Here is a 13,355-nt window from a genome sequence, read left to right on the forward strand (position 1 = left end):
TCACAGTGAGACAGTCACAGTGGAAGGCAGAGAATTCCTAAAGCCAGTGGTCTCTAGCAGCCTTTGTCCCTGAGGAAGCAGCAGAATTCTATCCTAGAAATGTGGTCTCTGTTTAGTAAAAGGTTGGAAGGAGATTAAACAGATAGCAATTCTGCTGAACAACAGGTTACAGCCTGGAAAATAAATTGGGGTTGATCATAAGCAGACTCTTAAGGAGCCTGGGCTTGGACTCGTGGGGCAGCAAGGGGTGGCCAAGGTAGTTTGATCAGAAGAAATTTATACAAGAGCATGGCTCATCCATTGGTCTACCTAGGGTGACTTCCTCCCTTTCTTATCATGTCCACCCGCAGAGAGACAAACCTCCCCACAGAAACATCTTATATGAAAGATGGTGAGGGATGATCAGGGAACCCCAGACCACTGACCTTCCCCATGGGGGTGCACATTGACAGGAGAGCAGGGTCAGAGAGGGAGATGCATCAGAGGGAGATGCTCTCAGCAGAGAGCAGAAAGTCAGAATAAGAATTTGTGTGGAAAATGCCAAATTTAGGGAAGACCACTACGTTTTGCCCTGATCTCTCCATATCTAGGTCAAATCTAGAAGTTTGGTGTTTGGGCGTACCCCAATAAGGGTACACATGATCTTATCTGAGGATGGAGCGTAATTGCACTTCTGTGCTGAATGGCTTCCCTTTCTTCCTTCAGAAGGTATTTTGCTCACAGTCTCTATGAGTAAGATTGGTTGATTTATTTATTTTTTAGTGCTTTAGATCATGTCATAGCCCTGTGTGCCCTAAGTATTCATTCTACCATTGAATTACAGCCTAGCTCCATATATAAAATTTGTTAGTCTACTTGTTTGAGAAGACTGTGTTCTCTGATACAGAAAAGCAAAAGCAACACACACACACACACACACACACACACACACACACACACACACACACAAATACACACATGCCTCAGTGTCTTAAAGTTCAGCTGAGTCTTCTTATGAATTTTTTCAAATCTCCCTATTATCCTTTCATTTTAAAATAGAGCATGTCAAACAACATCCTTGCCTGGCCTTCCTTATGGGATATTTGGATATGTGAATATATTTTTGACTGGCTTATTTTAAGTTTCATTCATTTCATGCTTTCCATTTACACTCATCAGCGTGGATGTTGTTAAATCATATGAGATGGAGCTGATTAGAATTCTTCAACATTCTTATCTTGACAAAAAGTATTTAGCAGTAAGGAATGTTGTTCAATATGTGAGAAGGTCTGTGGCCCCGCAAGCAGCCTGGCACAGAGAAGGACTGTGGTCTGGGAGGTGACTGAGTCTAGTGCTGACAGGTCCAATGAGGACAGCAATGACAAGGAATCACAAGCCACAGTCATACACCAGATACTTCTTTGCACAGGACTCTGTAAAGAAGGAACGAGAACACTTCCTTTCACTCTGTGCAACAGATCCCAGGCACACCCGGTCACTTCAACACTGTGTGGTAAATGTGGTAGGGATGTACATGTGACATTTTCTTGAGGGACCAGGGAACAGATGGTTTCTATGAACACCATCCAGGAAACAGCTGAAGACAGCTCATCAGAGGAGCTTTGGGTTAACAAAACCTTACAGGATTGGATAGCAGGTTGTTGGCTAGAAGGGTAGTCATGACAATGGATGACGTGGTGATGGGAAGAGGTATGATCAGAACTGGGGACAGAGCACCGTTTCTCAGCCAGTGATTTTGCATTGAGCATCTTGGTAGCCATGATTATTTGATGAGGGGCGGGGGACTTGCGTGCTTTCGTTCTCAGCATTCTGTTTTTTTTTCCCCCTCACTTCTGTGTCTTTCTGTGAATAAACAGGCTGGGTGTCTTTTTTTCCCTTCAGGAAGGTTTCCAAGTTAGGGTTTCCATCTCTCCTTAAGTGTTGTCATTCCTATTCCCAGCGTGGCTGGTGACAAATGCATGTGGTTTTATCCTTAATCGACAACATAGGATATTTTGCACACTGGCCCCATGGCAGCAGTACAACTCTTCTTGCTGAATATTAATAAAAAGCTCTGTTGTGAGATACAATTTTTACCTACTGATCATTGGCTGAAAGCCAGGCAGTACACACACTCTGCTCATTCTCCTGAAATCAGCCACTGCATTACACAGACTGACAGAACCTTTCCCTCCTAACTGCTGTCACGAAGTAGACTTTGGCAGTCATTGCAGCCAGCCAGCCCAGGCCATGGGGGAAAACACCTGAGGCTGGCTTCACATGCTGTGGAAGTTGATGAAAACAGGCCATGGTTCATCAGATCCAGACTGCATCCTTGATGAAGACTCACAGGAGAAGGCTGTTCCCATGCTGAAAGTGTGCAGATCTGAAGGACGGGATGGATTATATTTTCCTTCCTGCACAGCTTGCTCAGAAGCTTGGAGTCAAATCCACAATCTACCTCAGGCAAATTCAGGGAACTTTATGATCTCCATTTCCCCCTTTATTGGAAACAGAGCTTCATATAGCCCAAATTGGCCTGAGCTCCCTCTGTAGCTTTCATATCTAGTTACATTATATGCTGGGTAGCAGACCCAGGGCTTTGAGTATGCTAGACAAGGACTCTACCAACTGAGACATATTTTAGCAAACGTGATTTCCATTTCAATATGATTTTGTCTGCAGAGTCATCTGACTTCTTTAAGAAGTTATTGAGATGAAGCTCAATATAAAATCAACATAAAAATCAAGCATTTTAACGTGAATACTTAGTGGTGTGTAACATATGCACAGCGTACACTTAGTTTCAATACAGTATCACCTCAATAAAACTGTTGTCTTTTCCATTGTTTGTTTTGACTCTTGAAAACAATGCCTTATTTTTGTGAAGTAGGATTTTAACAAACGGAAAAGAACATAAAGCAAGTCTAAGTCCAAGAGATCAGGAAAACGTAGTTACAGGACACAAGAATAAATGCCAGGAGCTTGAAGACACACATGGACTATGAGAGCCAAGACATGTGTGGTCTATGAGAGCCCTGGCTAAAAACATCAAATAAAGTAGAGATGGAGAGGAATCTGTACACCAGTTAGGAAATCACCCATGACACATGGAATTGTGTTTGTTTCTATAACATGTGGTTATGGATAACCCCAGCACTATCCTAATAGAGATGCAGAGGCCTTGATTATTTATAAAGATGTACAGCATAGTGAAATAAAAAACACTTACAACTTTAGGGCAAAATAAGTTTAAAGATGATTTTTGGAAGGTATTTGTTTTAGAATCAATGAAGCACAAGTTGATTATTTGAAAATATAAGAATGGCAAACTCTTGACCAGAAAGACAGAAGAAAATAAAATTAGAGATGAAAGGAGAATATTAATATATATAGTATATAATGTAGACACTAATGGATTTCATAAAATCATCAGCTCTTAATTGAAAACATATATTCCATGTAACTGGAAAATCTAAAAGAAATATATGAATTTCTAGATACATATGACCTATCCAAATTAAACCAAATGAAACAGATCTATAACAACCAGTAATAATCTTCTAGTCGAGAAATGTCTCAGGGTTAAGAGCATGTGTTGCTCTTGTGGAGAACCAAGTCGGATCCCTAGGGCCCCTGTGGGGTTCTTCACAAATACCTGTAATTCCAGCTCCAGAAGGATTCAACTCTGCCAGCTCAAACATGTACACACATGCACACATACTCAATTTAACACACACACACACACACACACACACACACACACACACACACACACACACTCTTAAAAATGTGCCTGAGACAACCAACAGATTGGGAAAAGATCTTTACCAATCCTACATCCAATAGAGAGCTAATATCCAATATATACAAAGAACTCAAGAAGTTAAGACTCCAGAGAACCAAATAACCCTTTTTTAAAAACGGGGTGCAGAGCTAAACAAAGAATTCTCAACTGAGAAATACTGAATGGCTGAGAAGCACCTAAAGAAATGTTCAGCATCCTTAGTCATCAGGGAAACGCAAATCAAAACAACCCTGAGATTCTACCTCATACTGGTCAGGATGGCTAAGATAAAAAACTCAGGTGACAGCAGATGTTGGAGAGGACGTAGAGAAAGAGGAACACTCCTTCACTGCTGGTGGAATTGCAAGCTGGTACAACCACTCTGGAAATCAGTCTGGTGGTTCCTCAGAAAACTGGATGTAGTACTACTGGAGGACCCAGCAATACCACTCCTGGGCATATACCCAGAAGCTCAGAGAACATCACAGAAGATAGAAAGGAAGAAAGAAAGAGCAGGATGCTGGGGAAGAGTTCAGGGAAATGCTGTCTGGTAGACATGACTTGGCCATTGAGATAATGGACTCACTGTAGCTATGATGTCCTGTATAAGACCTGCAGAGGATTAAGCCAGCAGAATCAGCCAACATTTTAGCAGTTAGCATTAACTGTAATCAGTAGGGTATATAAAATAAAAAAAATAGAGGACATGAAGGTAGTAGGAGGATGTGTTGTAAAATGTTCATGGGAGTGGATGGGGGCACTTGGAAATGTGTGGGATCAAGATACCATATGTGTGTATATGTGTGTATATGTGTGTGTATGTGTATATATATATATATATATACACATATATATGTATATGTCTATATATAGACATATACATATATATGTGTGTGTGTGTATGAAATTATAAGATGATAAAGATGTTCTAAAAATTATTATTTTTACCTTATGTTCTATTTGCAGGTCTGGGTGTGGCACAGACTCTGGAGGTCAAGAGTTCATGTTTTGGAGTTAGTTCTGGTTCTTTCCTTCTGTCTTGTTGAGTCAGGGCTTCTCTTGTTACTGTCTCTCTTCACATCCCACACTAGATGGCTTGTGAGCTTCAGTGTGATTTTCTTGTCTATACCTTGCATCTCAGGCAGGAGTGCTGGGATTACACATATGAACCACTGTATCCAGCTTTTTTGTGTTTCTTTTTAGAGATTGAAATCAGGTTGGTAAGTTAGTATAGCCAGTGTTTTTCCTGCTGAGCTGTCTGATCAGACTGAAGATAATTTTTTTTTTAAATGATAAGTCTACTCAAGCCAAATACAGTGTAACCTGGAGAAGGCTTGAATGACAGTCCTGATCCTGACCTTGTGCATATCATTTCCTGTCGCTAGCTTTGCTTTTCTCATTTCAGAAGCACAGAGGCTTAACTGGATTATCTCTGGAATTCTTTTTAGCTTTAGTGTTCTGTGGTGTATTCTTGTATGGAAATAGCTAAGCAATTTGAAAGTGTAATAATGCATTTCTCATAGATACATCATAATTTTTATTTGTCTACCTGAAATGTCAATTTTATTAGAGTTCCTGATTTATAATGAGAGAAAAGAATACAGGGACGGCATTAACCATTTCACTAAAAGGTATACAACCAACTCTCAGATGAGTTTTAGGGCCAAAATGGTGGTTGATTATAAATGTCTCAATATTCCTCAGAACTTCTTCCATTGGCAGTTAAGGCTTATGCTTTTTTCTGTTTGAGTCTCTGTAACTGCCTAGATACCACAAGGAGAGAAACGATGGTGTTTCTGGGCCCACAACATGGCTACATAGTGTGAGAAAGCCCAAGCATCCTCAGGGAGAGGCTCACATGCAAAAGAGTGGGGACTCTAGCCAACAACTCTCACTAAGCAATCATTTCTCAACAATGTGCACAAGTCCATGAGAAAAATGTATCTTCAATGCCAGATGAACTCTGCTGGCTAACACACATAGAGGAGAGCTGTTCTCACCAACCACTGCTCAAAGGTTAGATGTACAGGGGAAAAGTGGCTGTGTTTAGCCCCTACCTTTAGTTTGCAACACATAACTGGTATGAAATGGGCACTTCCTTGGCAGCAATCACGTAAACTAAGTTCAGTGTGTAGAAAGCTCCGCTACAATCATGACATACATGTATTCCACAAAATCAGATTTTGTGATTATTTTCCTACCAGTTGCATACAGTTTATGAGGAAATTAGCAAGGAGGAAATATTTTATAAGGAATCCCAACTCAAACATCAACAAAACCCTTGGAAAATGCAGCCATAACACAGCTCCAGAGGCATTCACTTCTAGAACTACAGTGTGAGCTGATGAACCTCAGATCTCCAGACTTTGTGTTTCCTAAAGGATGTTTTCACCAGACAACCAATAGAGTAGAAAGGAGGATTGCCACATGTTGGAGGCTAGCCACTACATATTGCTAGCTAGGTTATATAGTAAGAACTTGTCTCTAAGAAAACAACAACAACAACAACTACAACAACAACAACAAGGTAAAGGTTAAAAATAAATATAAAAGAAGAAAAAAAGTGTCAATCAATAGTATTTCAATGTTTCATGATGTCCTTATGTGTATTTCACACTGAAAACCTCTTTTGAGTAGGTGAGGTAACCCAAGTCTGAAATCTCAGCATTTAGAAGACTGAGGCAGAAAGATTGGGCCAGCCTGAGTTACATAGGAAAATTCAGTCTCTAAAACAAATTGTAAGAAGACATTTAAAAGAGAGCCTGTTAATGACATGCAGGAATGCTATACTGAAGTACTGGTGGGTTCAGTCCTCTGTTGCCATAACCCTGGGTCATGAACTTGGATCTCATGACCTCCTCTGTCCCAATGCACCCAGTTTCCACCCCTGGAACAGATTAGCTAATGCAACTCTGGCTTTAGTGTCTTTCACCACACCCAAGAGGGGCTGCTAGGATTCCTGGGGGATTGGTAATTAGGATTGAGAGAAGGATGCTGGATTGGAGGGGATCCTGTTCCTCAGAAGGGGGGAGGGGGCTATGCAGTGGATGCTCTTCTGGTGCTGATGCTGGAGAGACAAACCTTCCCAGGGTAGAGATGACTTTGTCAGGGATTTGAGGAAGAACATTGATGAATCCTCAGAACATTGTCATCAAACATTGACTGTACGGGAGGAAACTCACCAGGCAGCTCAGATCCTTCTCTGTCCACTGCCTCAAGCCTAGGCTCAACGAAAGGAAGTTCTGGACTCAAAGTGGCATCCTGAGGAGTTAATATGGAAAGACAGATGTTGAGAATGGATGTTTCTCTGTGCATGGGAAGGGTTATGCCTGTATTTGTAGTATGCTACTTAAATTTAAGCGAAGGATTTTGTTGTTAGCATGACTTTTCTATGGAGGAAGAGCCTGGAACTATATCCTGAAAGGACCACATGGCCTGGCTTGGCAATCTAGTTCCTGATCTCTTGTTTCTCAGATGACTGGTCTTGCTGGACAAGACTAATTGATGACTGAAATACTTTGAATTGTGACAGTCATGGTTTAACTTACAATTATATCATTTCGAGCAGGCATGGAGCTTACTCAGAATTCCTATTTATGTACACTTCAGTGAAAACTTGTAGAGCCCAGACAGTGACTTAGCTTTAAGTTGAATACCAAACTTACTACTGCTTACTACTACCTTTAGTTTCTCAGACACTAATATGTGTTTATCACCTCCTCCCATAAATAAAAATTTAGGTAAGCTCTTAGGAATTAAAAATAAATTTAAAAGGACATTTCTGAGAAGCAAAGTTAAGTGTTATATTTTACTTTAATTATTCATTTTAGTTCATAATAAATGTGTTTTATCTGGCTGGATAAAGGCCCTGGCCTGTTTTTATCAGCAGGAAAAGGCACTGGCCACCAAGTCTGGTGATCTGAGTGCAATTACTGGGACTCACAGAATGAAAAGAGAGAACCAACTTCTGCAAATTGGCCCCTGACCTCCACATGTATTCTGTACCATGCCTGTGTCTCTTGTTCCTCTTCAAATAAAATTTAAAATGTGTGTTATTAAACACAGAGCACAAGCTGACTCAAAATGGAGCACATCTAACTAAATCTAAAGGAACCAAATTTTAGAATATTTGAAATGCAATTTGAATTAATTTTTATTAACACTGTTATTGGAAGAGGACTCTCAATCACAGCCTTTATACAGAAGTGGATGCTCACAGTCATCTATTGGATGGAACACAGGTCCCCCAATAAAGGAGCTAGAGAAAGTACCCAAGGAGCTGAAGGGGTCTGCAGCCCTATAGGAGGAACAACAATATGAACTAACCAGTACCCTCAGAGCTTGTGTCTCTAGTTGCATAGGTAGCAGAGGATGGCCTGATTGGCCATCAATGGGAGGAGAGGCCCTTGGTCTTGCGAAGATCATATGCCCCAGTATAGGGGAATGCCAGGGGCAGGAAGTGGGTGGGTTGGGGAGAAGGGTGAGAGGAGAGGGTATAGGGGATTTTCAGAGAGGAAACTAGGAAAGGGGATAGCATTTGAAATGTAAATGAAGAAAACATCTAAGACACACAAACACAAAAAACCCATAAAAGAATTAATATTTAACATTACAGAGAGTATGTTCTTCTACTCAGTGTATAAAACTTATTATTTGATGGAAGGGTCTTAAACAGAAGGACACAAAACTGACCTCTGTGACATCAGCAAGGGACTTGGGCAGCTCTGGTTCAGTGACAGGTCTGAAGAGTGGCCCAGCAACTTCTGCGGTGAAAAAAAAAATCACAAGGCTAAAATATTCTTTTTTTCTTTTATGATTTAGGTAACAAAACAGTTAAGGTTCTAAAATGTGGTAATAGTGAATTCCTATGGAGTAGTGTTTCAAATCACTAAGATATTGGAGTTCCAGATAATGGTTACTAATCTGAGTAATGCACTGGAGGAAGATTGTAGGGTTGCATCTTGTATGCTTATGTGATGGGAATTACTAAGAACAGGATGAAGTGGCAGGGGAGGTTGCTAATGAGGACAACAAACAGAGTAAGTAGACAGAAGGAATAAATACTAGAATTATGTTGCTCAGTGGGGTGATTATAGTTAATGATAATGCATTGTCTATTTCATAATTGCTATAAGAGAAATTTTGAATGGTCTCATCGTAAAGAAACAATAGTGAATAAGGCGATAGAAACAATAATTACACTGTTGATATTATGTGATGTACAAGTATCCAATCATAACATTGTATCTCATAAATATGCATAAGTATTATATGGCAATTAAATAATAAGAACAATTACAAAGGAATACAGTCTACAGATTTGGATCAAGTAGTGAGGCTGGTTGGCTAGGTCAGTGGGGAATAAAAATATGGCTTAGCTTGCAAAGAAAGAAAGAAATGGTTAATATTAACACTGTAATGTATAAGTATCTGTGGATACTTAGTACTACATCCTGGTTCTCAGAACACCCCAGAAAGCTTAGCAAAGACATAAACCTAAGTAAGCAGTAAATAATCTCAGAGAGGAGTCTGCAGTTGTTCACTTGTTGCTCCAGAGGCTCCATAACCCTCTTACCCCAATTTCCAGAGATGATGCTTTGCTGATCTACATCCGATAACAGAACTGCTAGAGAATGATAATTTCATGCTATCTAGTGCTGAAATGGCATTTCTACTGGTTATTAGCCTATCAGCTGTGCTTGTGAATTCCAGGCTCCAGGGCCCCTTAAGGCATCCTCTAGAGGTCCTGAGCACATCAGATTATCTAGTTTACTTCTTTGGATCCCTTTGAAGATTAACTTAGACAGATTGTACCTTTGACTCTTAGCCCTCCTCTCTAGGGTGTGTTGTACTCATGGGCAACCCTCCGGCCTAGAGGTAGCAGTGAGGTCACACTGCTTCTAGCCTTATGAGGTTGTTCTATGCCTTTGAGTAAGGGAAAACTTTCATGGACAGTCTCTTGCTCTATCAGCTCTTTTTAAATTAGCCTCATTTGAATATGCCATCTGTTTCCTTATAAAGGCTGACCTGTTTACTGGATGAAAAGATATTTGTAAGCTATGCCAGGCTAATGGGACTGTCCAGAGTTCTTCTGTCTGTCTAAGCCCTACTGGCTGAACATGGGTTGGCCTGACTGCACTGAAACTACTGGATTCTTCCAGACTTATCTTTGGTGCAAAATGATTACCAAGGTCTGATGAAGTGCAATGCAACAGGGTGTGAGGAGAGCCAGAAGTAGTATCCTACATAATGTGCTGGTCATAGTAATGGTCACTTTACAAGACTAAACTTATAATGACAATCCATCGTAAAATCATACTTAATAGCTTCTCTGTCAGAATTAGGTTAAACTCAGAACTATGGCATCAGCAACTGACCATCACTGAATGGAATTTTCCCTTCTACCAAGGACTGGTCTCCATCTAGTAGTTGTATGATAAGTTTTTTGAGGTCTGTAGCTGTGAGGTAGGTTTCTGGTTGCTTGTCTTCTATGGCTCCATGATGGATTCTTTCACTTTCAATTTTGTTGGAATCCAGAGACAGTAGATGACTATCAGGGCTTTTTGCTTCTGCATGGTCCCTCTTAAAGATGGCCATAAGCTGTATTTCTGTGGAGCTTGAACTGTGGAGAGAAGAGGACATGTTTTATCCAAAGCAATCATAAGAGACTAGAGAGTTTCTGTGTTGCTATAAGTCTTCAGGATAATTTATCTTCTTTTCTGATAGGCTCTTATAGAATTTCCAACTTAGTGGGTAGAGAGATGACTCAGTGGTTAAGAGCCTTGACTGCTCTTCTGAAGGTCCTGAGTTCAAATCCTAGCAACCACATGGTGGCTCACAACCATCTGTAATGAGATCTGATGCCCTCTTCTGGTATGTCTGAAGACAGCTACACTGTACTACATATAGTATTAAATAAATCTTTGGGCCAGAGTGAGCAGGGCCAGAGTGAGCAGGGCCAGAGTGAGCAGGGCCAGAGTGAGCAGAGGTCCTGAGTTCAATTCCCAGCGACCACATGATGGCTCACAACCATTTGTACAGCTACAGTGTACTCATATACATAAAAATAAATAAATCAATCTTTGAAAAAAATATCCAACTTAGTAACAATATTTGTCAGAAATTTAATATATGGAAAATATTAACAAATAATTTGTTTTAAAGTAGAATGTCAGCCTGGGTATTAAGTCTAGTTTGAGAGGTATGGTGAACAGGGCCCATACATACTTCCATTTAAAAAGGTATTATTAATTGTTAATTGAACAATGTTTTGGGGAGTCTTAAAAGTCATGCAGTGTCAGTCAGAAAGAGCTGTGAACTGGCACTTTTCTACAAGATACCTTCTTTAAGGTCTATGGACTAGCATGCAGGATGTAATAGTGGTACAACAGGCTATGTATGCCATAAGCAAGCGACACTTCACTTCTTAAGGCCCCTTTTCTTCCATTCTTTTCCATGAAGTATTGTTAAAATTAAAAACCTTTAAATGAAATAGAGCAAGGGAATAAAATAACAGAAGGCCTGAAAAATGGAAAGGAAGGCAGCGCACAGTCCATGAATAACTGTATTTGCCGCTCTAGTTATTAATGCAATCTCTTTCAGCATGCGGATCTCCAACAGATTCTGTACAGCTCTGTCCTTGAGAATCCAAGTGTTTCCTTTTGTTTCCTGCCATAAATCTACACAGGGAGAAGCAGAAATGTTTTTAAAGGCCTCAGGAACTGATAATGTGTATTCTTGGCAGTTCTTCAGACCACATAATCAGTCAGAGACTCCAGTTCATTATTTCACTAGTCAATTGCGGGAGCCAAAGGCAGATAGATTCTCATTACAGAGCTCTCCCAGGTACAGTGGGTCCTTTTCCCACCTCAAACTGACCTTGGGGCTGAGGAGCACATTAGTTTCTCTCCCTCAATCTAGACCTCAGTTGGATGCACTCAGGAGTCTGTGGCCAGCCAGCCCATCTCCCATTGTAAACATATGAGACATAGTTAAATCATGCTGCATACATAACACATTTGTAGTCTCCCCCGCTTTTTTTTTCTCTAATGAGAGCTTCAGGTTTTTATGGAAGGCTTTTCAGATGGTCAAGTCAATGCTTACCCACTAATATTACGTGGTGATTTGGCTAGAGATACTTTCTAAATTACTAAATGAAAATTAATTCCATTAAAAAGTACCCCAAATCACTGGCTTATTCAAGACATTACATGTAAAATTATTTTCAGAAAGCCCATTTAGACATTAGCAGAGGGAAGCATACTGTATTCCGAAAAATAAAAATTAATCAACATTACCCATCCTCTTCTTTCTTTGGTCTTCATTTCACCACATAATCATGAAAACATGCAAGGGAGAAAGAATTTTGATGAGATTTATTTAATCTCTTGGTGGATTATTTTATACACAAAAATGTTTTTACATTGTCCTTCATGTTTGTCCAAAGCTTCGGAGAAACATACAAATGGACATCAGAAATTTGGATGGCCCCTTTAAAAATCATGAGTCTCAAGAATTTGAGCCATAGTTCAAAGCTGTATGCATTTATTGTCTTCTTCTGAAGCCCGATTTCCTCAAAGAGACTGCAATTATATCCTATGCATCTTATATTTGGATGACTATTGCCAGGATATTTTTAAAAAGTACTTTGCAAACAGATTCTGTTTCTCCTGAATGTCATTAAGGGATTCGTTTATCCTCAGAGGTAACATCTCTGAGGCTGACCCCCTAGAACCAGTGTTTTGCCAATTTCTCTTTGCATTGCTTTAATCAAGTGAGGGATTGGCTCCATTCACAATGAAAACTTGCAAGAAAAACACCTACTTATTAAGTGGGTGATATGTACCCAGCAGTTTATGTGTATTTTCATTTAATGTTTAGAACAACAGAATCCTCGTTTTACAGGAAAACAAAGGCATACACAGAGGGAGACAGACTCAGTTGGGACCAGCAGAGGTAAGATTTGAACTTCGGGTTCTCTCTCCTCAACCTTGGTTTTATTTTGTTACTCTAGTCAGTGGTGTGTGCCTGAGAAAGACACTTTGATTATCAAAATTATAGACACATTTAAGAAATTAGTTTAGAATCTATATTTGGTATTCTCTCCTTATATTTCAAATGACAGTTGCTGATGAAGACAGTCTATATATGTGATGGGATTAGCATCATTAGTATTTCTGCTTAGATTACAAATTTATTTCACTTTTATGCCCTGATAAAACACTGGTTCTAGGGGGTCAGCCTCAGAGATGTTACCTCTGAGGATAAACGAATCCCTTAATGACATTCAGGAGAAACAGAACATGGACCCAATGGACATGCTACAGACTTGTTCCCCTGTTTCTGCTGTGGAGACAGAGAACCTGCTGTCTTTCTCACTGGCCCTGCTTTGTGAGAAGAGAGCTTCCCTACCAGACATTCATTCAGGGCCTGCCTTTTGCTTCTTTGTAGTTTGTAACCCATGAAGCCAAGGAGAGCGACCAGGCTTCCTGGACCAAAACCTTCTTCTTGCCAAATAAAGATTGTTTTGTTGACACTGCTTTCATAAGCAAATGGAAATCTTAAAGAAGAATTATTTATTACCACAATC

General features: G+C 40.0%; 1 protein-coding gene across 1 annotated transcript in view; it reads right to left on the reverse strand.

Annotated features, from left to right (window-relative positions):
• Positions 1-13,355, reverse strand: part of Impg1 (interphotoreceptor matrix proteoglycan 1) — a 113,402-nt gene that overhangs the window by 62,765 nt on the left and 37,282 nt on the right. The window contains exons 8-11 of the mRNA XM_021172849.2: positions 12,064-12,084; positions 10,144-10,388; positions 8,459-8,529; positions 6,949-7,027 (exon numbers count right to left, since the gene is read on the reverse strand). Coding sequence (XP_021028508.2) covers positions 6,949-7,027; positions 8,459-8,529; positions 10,144-10,388; positions 12,064-12,084 — 416 coding nt within the window. The remainder of the gene's footprint in view (positions 1-6,948; positions 7,028-8,458; positions 8,530-10,143; positions 10,389-12,063; positions 12,085-13,355) is intronic.

Source organism: Mus caroli, unplaced genomic scaffold (genome assembly GCF_978045245.1).
Source record: "Mus caroli unplaced genomic scaffold, Mus_caroli_1 scaffold_11, whole genome shotgun sequence".
In the NCBI taxonomy this organism is placed as follows: domain Eukaryota; kingdom Metazoa; phylum Chordata; class Mammalia; order Rodentia; family Muridae; genus Mus; species Mus caroli.